The following is a 10,998-nucleotide window of genomic DNA, read 5'->3' on the forward strand; positions in this document are numbered from 1 at the left end:
GGCAGGGGGTTTGGACTAGATGACCTTTAGAGGTCCCTTCCAACCCAAACTATTCTATGATTCTATGATCCTAAAATGTTCAAGCATCATCATTAGCTGATCTCTTGCCACTTATTAATAGTGGAAGAATGACACCTGAAAGGAGGGCAGCTGTGGTTTGTGGCATTTTAGAGGGAGAGAGGGAGTGTTTTTAGTGTCAGAAGAGAAAAGCAACACAAACAAACTTCTGGTTTCCAAATGGGTCATTTGCATAGACCAGTGCTCAGGGCAGCATCTCCCTTAAATTGTGTTGAATTGGTAAATGGCAAGGGACTGCTATTGAACAGGCTTTTCTCCCACTGATCTCTTCAGCACGTAACTTCTGTATCGTTTGTGCAGATGCAAAATTGGTAGGTATCGATGTCAGCTTGCATAAGCAAGGTATGAAATGAGAGGGCTGTGTGGCAAGTGTGAAATGTGTGGCTAGAGACAGCATTAGTGTTCACTGTAAATGAGGCCATACCTCAGCTTTTCAGAAACAACACACCCAGAGGATGAGCTTGCCTTACAGATATGTACCTTCTGAGCACACAGGAGTCAAAGCAGAGTAATCGTGCTTGTCTGCATTGAGTTTCTTTTTGATCAGCTTTTCCTATGTTTTTTTCTGCCTGCTGATGCCTTGGAATTATGTGGTTGGGGAGAACTAGTTTGGGGAGAAGAGTCCTTAAAGCCAACCTGCCAAGGAATTTGAAGGTGAGGACAGAAAACACATCACGGAATGAATCAGAAGAAAAATCTTCACTGGGTTCCTAGAACAGTCCCTCAGATGTGAACACAGACAGCTGATTCTTGGAAAATCTGTCTTATCAGGGCAGGGTAAATAAATAAGTTGTGTTCAGATTAAACTGTCTCTGAGTAGCAGTTTGTTTGCCACAGTGGAACTGTTGAATTCTATTGCACAAGGACCGTGAAGTAAAATGGTTGTCATCAAAACACGAATGCAGGAAGAAAGTCAAATGGAAAAAAAACATGTTTATAGTTCCCCAACACATGGTGCAGAAATTTACATGGATTTATATCAGTTGCATTTAAAACACAAACACTATACAGTACCTAACCCTGAAATAAGTTACATCAAAGAATTCATATTGTAAAAAAAAAAAAAAAAAGACATTTTATAAACAAACTTCACTCTAGATCTTCAAATGTACAGCTGCATTTTTCCACTTCAGTATCAATAACAAAGTCCGGTAAGGTAGACACTTTCCAAGTCATGGTTGATCAGGGAGGGAGTGAGTCTGGGGTCAAATCTTCGGTCATTTTCTTATGATGTGTTTTTAGAGTTTTTATATATTCAGATTCTTACAGGTTTGTTTTTTTCTTAACATCTTAGGTAAAATTCCTAAATCAGATCTAAGGAGTCCATTCGTATCCCTCTAGAGCAATAAATAAATAAATGATAAACTAGATTTGATTGCAGAAAAATGGGTCTGATACCTGACTGTAAAACTATATACATCTGCCCGCTGAAAACTTGAGTTCAGCTCTGGCGTTGCGTCAGAATTTTCCTGTCCTCAAAATCTCATATTTACAATCCTTTCTACTGGGAGGGTTATAAACTGAATGGGAGCCCCCATTCAGAATTTCCCACCAATTGCTCTATCTGTGTTTGTTGATAACTGGCTATTGTTCTTCACATGGAGTCAAAATTCATAGATGAGACTTTTTGCCATTTTGCTGAGTTTCATTTTCTCATTAAATATCTCCTCAAACCTTCGGTTCTGTTTTGGAGTGAAATGGTTCTTCCAATCACCAACAGCACCTAGGAGAGCAGGAGAAGAAAAAGAACAGTGAGACTAGCAATATATAGTGCAGAAAATCATTTAAAGGCAGCCCAGTTTTGTTAATGTTGCAGTTGGCACAAATTATTAATATATTATTAACCATAGTCTCTGCGGTAGGTCATGATCATGAGTAACGAGTAATTGTTTTATTGGTCTGGTGACACTCTGATGGAAGCCGCTGGATCATCGTCCATAAAGGGTGTTAAACCCTCAGCCGCAGACTCATATAGTGCCAGCACCGCTAAGTGGTACACGAAGAGCAGCAGGTTTCCTAGACGGAATTAGAGCTCTTGGTCATCTCAGCAGAGAGGCATCTTGCTGGACCTTAGATGTATGCAGTTAAAGGTCTCCGTCTGGGCTCTTTCACAGTCAGTAGAGGGAAATGGTTACTTCGTGGCTGAAACCCAGCTCATCCTAGTCAACGTCTAAAACTCATCGATTGAATGGTGCCCCAAAAGCAGCCATATGTCTCCATTGACTAAAGAAGACTCCTGAAAAAGGAGCCCAGAGTGACCTGATAGATGAATCCCACCCTCACACCCGCTCCTAATCTCTAGGGCTTTCTACAGATGAGATGTTCCACTGCTTAAGTGGGCAGTCAACTGCTTCTGGGTGACCATGCACACTCGTGTTCAGTAAAGTGTTTCAACTGTTACCCAGTTTGAGCAAACAGGAAATTGTTTTTTAAACTGACATATTTTAATGAGACAATGCTTACAGTTTTCCCTCATGTCCATCCTCTAAAGACCCTGCATCCCAAAACTGCTGACTAAAACAGCATTCTGGACAGCAAGGACAAGAAAAGAGAGCCTGAAGAATTATATATATATATATATATATGTATATATATATAAATCTTCTGTAAACTGGCTAAAACTGGCTAAAACCCTGGGGTTTGCGTAGGAGCTACTTGGAAGTGAAACTTGGGGTTTTTCAAATTTTTCAACATAGCTTTGTTAAAGTTCACTGACTTAGAAAGATGTATCTGAGCTTTTTGTTTGTTTGTTTGCTTTTTACTGACATTGTGTTTTGGCACTTGCTTCAGCTCATTGGTAAAAACATTTTGAATTAGCAAAATGTACCGTTTCCCTATTTATAAATGAAAACAAGTTTTTCTTAATTGAAACAACTCTTAAACTGTCAATTATTGTTCAAAAATTAACTAAGTAAAAATAATCAAAATCCATCTAAACATGATGGTTTTGATTGACTTATTATCCAAATCTGAGCAAGCTTCTGAAACGTCAGTAGAAAGAAAACAGCTCCTGCAGGTATTTTAAAGTCACATCTGAGCTAAGCACTGTTGAAGATTTTACCATGCATTCCAGCTTGGCCAAGGTCTGAAGGCTACCTATGAGGCCATCAGGTGACTGAGTCATCCGTTCTTTCATTGTTGTCATTGTCAGCATATTCCTTTTTCAGGAACATTTCAATAAGATAAGAGGTGGTACGGATGATAAAGGCTACGAGCAGTCTCCTTGGCGAGGAATGTGTCTCGCTGTCTCTCATTCTAGTAAACTAAGTGACCTTCGCAGGTGATATCAGAGGGGACATGTTGTAAAAGACTGAGGTGGTCAACTTTTAGATAAAAAAAGACAGATAAAGAGTAATGCTTCGTGAAGCTTTCCTTTTAGCTGAAAAGCTCAGACGGAGCAATAGTAGTCAGAGTGTTGTTCAGACTCCTCCGTGCTTCTCTAGGATAAGCCTGCGTTTGCCACCAGAGAACTTAGAAAGAAAGTGATTTTTAAGATGGCTTCAAATTAAAGAATCGTGTCACTGCTTCCCGGGGCTGGCCCAAAGCGTCACTACAGTCCAGGAAAGACCTGGACTGCAGCCTCTGGCTGGCTTCCCACTCCTTTTGCTGCGTCAAGCCCAGCCTGGGGAACTTACCTTTTCGGAAAATCAGCTTCCTGTTGGATGTCAGTGCACAAACGGTGTGATTGGGATCGCTGTTTTCCTTTTCTGTGTCGCTTTTCATCTCTGAGAACGAGGACTTCTTGCAGATGTCTTGGATATCATTATCACTGACGTTTAAAGCCAGGAACAGACTAATTTCCTTTACAATCTTAGGGAGATCCTGAGGTACAAGAAAAATAAAGCTTTTATATTTCTGAGCTGATTATCAGACTTTTAGTTGGTATGAAAATGATCGTTTTTATTACATACCAAGTTTATCACACATTTATTTGCTTTCAAGCAAAGCTTGACTTGTGTAGATGACAGGTACGGTAAGCCTGATTCCCCTCTTACCCACACTCACAGAATTGAGTAAATGCTGAGTATGTGATATCAAATACAGTTACATTGCAATTTTACTCCCAGTTCAGGCAAAGTGTTCTCCTGTCTCTCAGAATTATTTCACTGGGAATAGAGAAATACTCAAAGCCCAGCTTCTGTGTAAGTAGCTTATTTCATTGGAGGTGCTATATCCAGAGATCCAACAAGTGACTCAGGATCCAAACCTGCTTGTTTATATTCCTCGTAGTGGATTTTTTTTTTCCAAAAAATGAACAAAACTATTTTAGTGAAAACACTAGAAAGTGTGTTTTATTCACCCAAAAAAATCATTCTCTGAAAGCTAAGGTATGTTGGTATTTGACTTTTTTTTAAGAATAGCAAAGCAGTTTCTGCATAATAATTTCCGTTCATCAAAACTTTTTTCCTATACCCTCCAGCCTCTAATTTTCTTGTTTATTGGGAGCACAAGTCCCACTGACCATGAGTAGTTCTGTTGTCTTACATCACTTTTTGAAAATTTCACCTGAAATGTCAAGCATAGCAGGTTAATGTGTGGCCCTCAACAGGTGTCCTAGGTTGGTCTTTCTATAGGACCAAGAATGAGGAACTTAAAATTCTTCCTGTAGCCTGGGGAAAAAATCCTGTAATATGTGTCCCATTCCTACATCTGTGAAATGCAACTCTCACAGGATTTGATATTTATATAACTTGTGCAGTCAGAATTAGTTACTAATATGAAGTTCTGTGCAAATATAAAATGTGCCCAAAGACATTCACATTTGTCTTCTTTCACCTTTTTCATTATAATTTGCTCTTTGATACTTTAATGATGTTAATTTACAAGTAATGCATTCTGAAATAAAAGCAGAGAGCATATTTACCTTCTTCATGTCTTCATAGAACAAAAACAGGATGTTTTTGTCGTTTTTATGTTCTTCCCAACTTAGGAAATGATCAAACCAGGATCCACAGACAACTGAAAAGAAAACCCAGGTAAAAGAGATTCATATAAACTTTATTCATAAATAACTCTCACTGCACCTTGCACATTTAGGGGAATGATCCCTTCCTTCTTAGTGTGCACCCTCTATTCCTCTAAAACAGATTCAATTCTTTTTGTGAAGTGACTCAAACTTACAATCCAAAGAGCTTATTGGAATTTGGTTTTGTATCAGAGATGCAGATACTATTCTGAGATTTAATTCTGTAGTGGAAAGAGGCTCCAAATCTAAGGAAAGGCCAGTAATGAAGGAAAATGTGCTGTCTTAACAAGATCTGAGCATCTCAGCAAATGCCTGCATGTCTGTGGTCACAGCTAGAAATACAATCACTTCACTAGGAAATGAAATAAGGAGTCTGTTAAATGGAGCACACTATTGTTAGCTCTCTTTTGTCCCAGCAGAGGAGAAATCTGTATTATTTTTAAAAGTCAGAGAAGAATTATGTAAACAAGTTATTATGCACATACATCATTCAGCCAATGACATAGATAATTTATGGTTTTATAGTTGACTCATAGTACTTGTTTTGTCTGAATGCTCCTTTTGCTGAACCATGGGAGGAGAGCTAAATTTCAGCTTTCTTTTAAAAAACAAAACTCTGACCCTTCTGGTTGAAAGAAAAGATGGACTGCATTGAAAGATGACTTGAAAGACTCCTGTAGGGCGATGAGAAGAGGCTTAGAAAGAGCAATCACAGCTGGCATTCTCTAGAACTGTGAATTTGCTTTATAACTGCTACCAGAAAAGTATAATGCTGTAATGGGCATCATTTTGGTTGCAAACCTTGAGATGTAATTAAGTATTTTGCTGAACGCTCCAGTCTATAGCTGCCTCCTACTCATAAAGCACTGTCTAACTGCAAGGCATGTGTGCTCCACAGTGTGCAATTAAACCCTGCTCTCCTGGTCGACCACACTGGAGATGTGGCCAACGATAGCATAGAATAGCCCTGTTGGCTTCAGGGGTACAGCATACAGTCTCGGAGAGTCCAGGGACAGTGTAACAGTTGTCTCTGTGTGTCCTCACCCTTGTTCTGAACTGAGATTAACTCTGCAAGAGTAGTACAGGATCTGAATCAAGCAGCACTGCCTCCATATGTTTCTATTAGGAGCAAAAATGACACGCTCTCTCTCAGTATCACCTCTTACCTAAATTTCTATTGCAACCAACATAGTTATCTTTTTATGCCATGCGTAAGCACACAGAAAATAGAAGGTGGCTATAAATTTACAGATAAATGGTAGATGCTTTTAAAATTTAATATAATCCTCTTTTCTTTTTTTCACTATTGTGTGTTCAGAGTTGATACTAAACAAAGCCAAGATCCTGCAAATCACTGAAGCACATGCCTTAGGGCTGCTCTGAACGAGGCACACAAGCCAGTAGACAAATTGACTTCTGGATCTTTGATGTAAGCCCATGATGACTGCAATGGCACTTGTCTTTCAAAGTTTTCAAGCTGATCTATCATTGTTGCTGTTATTGTCACTTACGGTTGCATAGCAGGAACACATGTCCTCAAAGGAGTAATAAAACACTAAAAATGGGAGTGAATAAGTGGAACATGGTCCTGTTGTCAGCTTCCATGCCACCACTGCCACTCATAAAAATCTCTCACTCTTGTCCTTGGTCTTTGGACCCCGCTACTAAGACAACATATCAGGCAGAGCATGTGCAGGAGGGCTTTATGAAAGCATCTAGACTGCCTTTGAAGGGCCAGCCAAGGCTGCCTTTAAGATGGGAAGAAGACACTACGCCTGCAATCATAGCTCTCAGTGCAGCCTGGGGATGGTCTCCCCATGTGCCCCATTGCCTGCACTTCAGCGTGGCAGTGAGCCGCGTAGAACTGGCTGAGCACCTTCAAACAGAGCGCCTGCCCCACCGGCCTGCTCACCGAGGACAGGAGCTGGCTGCGGTGAGCCCAGCTGCCCTTACGTCTGCTTGGGAGGAGCTGTATACGCCTGCCTCCTCTATCAAAGTTTAAACATGAATTCTTGGTGGGAAGCAGTCTGTTATTGTGGTTTGCAAGACAAGGATGGAAATGTTTTAACACAGGCAAATCTGCATCAGAATCAACAAATTGTCAGGGGTTTCAGAGTGTTTGTGGGAAGAAATGAAATCAGTAACTTGTCTGTGAGAATATATTTTTTAACAGCTATGTCAAAGAACAGCAAAAACCTACAAAGAGCAGTTGTGCTGAAATAATGCAGCCGCTTATCAAAATGTCTCCTTGCAGGGCTGAAGATAGCATCCTATTATTTACTCTTGTTTAGTTTGGCATTAGAATTTATCCTGAAAAAAACCCCCAGCTAAAGCCATATGAATAAGGAGTGCAATAAGGAGTTTTCACACAGTTCACATTTCTTAACTCTTTCTGTGCATAATAAGCTAATGTAAACTGCAAGGAGAAAACATAACATTTATCCTTACCATCTCCTTTTAAGAACAAGTCAAAGAAAGCAGTCCAGGTGTCAATAGTGGGAAGGTTTGGATTCTCTCTGTAGTAATGATACATGGAAACTGCGGTATCTTTTGGATTTCTGCTGATGTAGATCATCTGTAAATGAAGATGATATGGTTATTAATTATGATATTCTTCCTTTATTGTAGAGGAGCTCTGTGCATAAATGTAGCATTTTCACAGGCAGTTTGCAGTGTCAAAACCCTTTCCTTTAGGATTCTTCCATCGGTGACCATGCTATTAAGATAGAAATGTGTTTGTCCCTGCTTAGGCAGAAGTCAGTAGTGGTTAGTAAACAATTCCACGTGGACAGAGGTGTGGTTCCTGCAGCTGGGTAATGTTTATGTTTTATGAAAGAGGCTGCGTTCATTTTAACTCATGAGTCAGTATACTATCTCATAAATATAAGATATGAAACCATTTACTAATTAACATTCACAGGACAGCTGCAAAACATAAATTTTGGCCTTTCATTCAAATTAGCTTTGTCCGAAAAGCCTGGATCTGAGTAATCCTGAAATACTGGACTTCTAACCTAAAATCTGAGGCCCAGAGCTGATTTTTTAAAGACCTCCCACGTTAGCATGGGAAGAACCCAAAACTGTGATACGAATCTGCCTCCCACATTTCAGTTCTCCTCTGTTGCCCTGCAGGAGCAGAACCCAGTTCCTAGCCCAAGTCTCTGCTCACACTGCCCTCGACTGCTGGTCAGCTATGTCTCCAAAATTCACAGCAAACCCCTCCTGGAAACTGTAAATCATTTAAAAATTATTAAGGATCAACCAGACAAAATAGATTCCTAATAGGCACTTAACATATCTTACTGCTTTTTTATCTTTTTGCCTTACCTTGCATTTTTTATTCTTAAAATTTGGAGGTAACATGTTGTAGTCCAAGTGCGTTGGGATGATTCTCTTTGATGAGACTTTATTCAGTTCCTCCAGTTTGGATATGTCTCCAAATTCAATGGGAGATGTTAGTGTAACTTGAGTGTTGTAAAGCTTTGTTATAACTCCTGCAAGCCAGTGAGTGCCTGCAGAAAAGTAATTTTAAGGAAAAAAAAGAAAGGAAGATTTGTTACTGAGAAAATATGTGGAACATGCATTTTGCATATGGAAACAGTTTGCTAGTGTACAAGTGATACTTCTAATGCCCCAGACTCAAGAAACTTCACATAACTGAATAATCCCGTTGGCTCCAAATGTATAAATACTGGAAAAAATAGGGCTGTAGCTGAAGTACAAAGTAACTCTGCGAGAAGTGTTAATATCGGTACCAAAACAATCTCATGAGACAAACCGCTTGTCAGCTGAGGGGTGGTTATATCATTTTTATCATTCATTTGAGAGTAACCTGTGGTTTTTTTTCCTTATAGGAACTTGAGTCTGTATATTTGCCTAGTACTGATTGAGCTGCTTCTTTAGTGTGTGCTTCTGTGTGCGAGTGAGGCGGGGGGAGAAGGAATAAGAAATGAATAAATATACAGCCAAGAGCCATACAAATAACTTAATACAACTCTTGACTTGCTCATAATTGAATGTAGAAAGTCCTCAGGAAAATCCTCCAAGTACAGATTCTGCTTACAAGAAATAAATATTTATTTGTTTTCCAATATGAAAAGACTTGAGATTATTTTCAATTAAAGAATCAAAATTTAGATATATGACCCATATTTTTTTGTAATTTGAACACTTACTGACCGAACAATATATTCACATATTAAAACATCCTTCCCTGTTTCTTATACACGGACACTTCCCAAGTAGTTTAAGCAGAGAACATGAAACAAACAACAGAGACTTCTTGCAATTCACATCTAAAAGTAGAACTTACCAGATTTGGGATAGGAAACCAGAAGGACATCATCTTCTCTAGCATGAATAGCATCCAACGATTTTAAAAGTTCTGGAGAAGACCTGGTGGTAAAGGGAATCCCCTTAAACATGTGGATGAGATCTGCCTCCCTGGGGTTGGACATGTTTGCTTAAGTCTTGGATTCCTGCAAATCAGGTAACAGTGAAATGACAAGAGGATTTAAGAGTCACTTCTAAGTCAGATGGCTTGAAGTGGCAAACTGTGACTAAGCAATACAAACCTCATGCTTATATACTTTACTACACACCACGGAGTCCTATCAGATATTGATTTTTCCATGTAGTTGATAAAGGCAAGTGAAATATTAGCGGTAACTTGGTAAATAACTGAAATGCAGAGTAATGACAAAAGCATGTCATTTGTCATTTATTAGCTCTCCAGATAAAGTAATGAGGTGATAGTAAAAATGTATTAATTACGGAAAATTACAAGAATGAACATTATATGTTGCATTAAAATAGTCTTAATATGATTATTCTATAAGTTATACTTTGTTGAAAGCTGTTTTAGCTTCCAAGCAAAAAGCTACAGCTTAAAATACTTTTTATGAATACAAAAACAATGCCTTATTTTATGTAAATGAAGTATTTTTTGTTTTGTTTTACCAAATATACAACAACCTAAATTTTCAAAAGTGCAAATCGATTCCAAATGTTTGAATTTTGTGATGTTAAGGAACTAGTTTTTTGAACATTTTAGGATTTCAGCCTGAGGCATCTTAAAAACAGAGGAATTTAGAGACACAATCATTTTTTAAGCTGTCTCATGTCTCCATAAGAGGAGTACAGACAACAAAAATCAAAAATTTAAAATAGATATTCAGCGTTGGATGGAATCCTGCATGTTTCATGACTACAAGTGGTTGAAGATTTTTAAATCTTTCCACAGAACATGCGAAAGCACACATTCAGTAGTAGGTTATAGCATTCTGTAGTATTCTATAGGCAGCCAGCTAAATTCCAGCCAAAAAGCCTTTTGAGATGTATGTCCTTCAGAGGTCTACAGCCTGTGGAGCACCGCTGCACACAGAAGAATGAGAGCAAGCAAGTCTGGTGGCGAGTGCTACCCTGCCAGTTCGCACACTGCCTTTAAATCCAGCAGCTGGGGAGACCAGCAGTCCAGCTAACCACAGCCACCCCTTGTGGGGAAGGCTTGTGGGCCACAACCAGTGGAAGTGTACAAAGGGGAAGAGGAGCCCTTGTGTCCATACGCACAGCGAGACAGTGCCCAGGACGCAGGCTGTTGCACTCTGTGCCAGCTCTCTGGTGGGCCCAACCCACATGAGCGGGGTGATCCTGAGGTAAGGGACAATGCAGTTTGCACTTGAGGGAACTGACTGGAAACCTTGGGCTCATGCAAATGCCAGAGGGGAGCCAACCTCGGCCATGAGGGACCAGAGGCCTCCAGGTCCCCGAGCTGCACACAGAGCTTGCAGAGAGCCTCACGCAGGACAGCTGACAACCCCATTGCACCGTGTCTCGTTTGCCCATGTCCTCATGGCAGCCAAGGGTTAGCTGAGGTCCTTCAGGAATTTCCCAAGTTTACCGAGGTCCCAGTTCTTGTTTTATTCTTTATGATAACTTAGGTTTGGTCATGGGAG

At 39.8% G+C, this 10,998-nt stretch overlaps 1 protein-coding gene across 1 annotated transcript; it reads right to left on the reverse strand.

Annotated features, from left to right (window-relative positions):
- Positions 1-1,682: 1,682 nt before the first annotated feature.
- LOC103924480 (sulfotransferase 6B1-like) lies at positions 1,683-9,501 on the reverse strand. The gene is made up of 6 exons (XM_009333009.1): positions 9,357-9,501; positions 8,372-8,556; positions 7,493-7,619; positions 4,943-5,037; positions 3,714-3,900; positions 1,683-1,801 (listed from the first exon to the last, which is right to left on the reverse strand). Exons 1-6 carry the CDS (start codon positions 9,499-9,501, stop codon positions 1,683-1,685), a joined length of 858 nt encoding a protein of 285 aa, XP_009331284.1.
- Positions 9,502-10,998: the final 1,497 nt, after the last annotated feature.

The sequence above is a fragment of the Pygoscelis adeliae genome, unplaced genomic scaffold, assembly GCF_000699105.1.
Source record: "Pygoscelis adeliae isolate BGI_AS28 unplaced genomic scaffold, ASM69910v1 Scaffold38, whole genome shotgun sequence".
Taxonomy (NCBI): Eukaryota; Metazoa; Chordata; class Aves; order Sphenisciformes; family Spheniscidae; genus Pygoscelis; species Pygoscelis adeliae.

What these genes read in the sequence shown, in the direction of transcription:
- LOC103924480 (XM_009333009.1), bottom strand. Translation starts at nt 9,501, where the DNA reads ATGTCCAACCCCAGGGAGGCAGATCTCATCCACATGTTTAAGGGGATT. An exon ending in GGTTTCCTATCCCAAATCTG is followed by an intron (nt 8,557 to 9,356) that starts GTAAGTTCTACT and finishes ACTTTTCTGCAG; the next exon opens with GCACTCACTGGCTTGCAGGA. An exon ending in GAAGCTGATTTTCCGAAAAG is followed by an intron (nt 1,802 to 3,713) that starts GTAAGTTCCCCA and finishes CTGCTCTCCTAG; the next exon opens with GTGCTGTTGGTGATTGGAAG.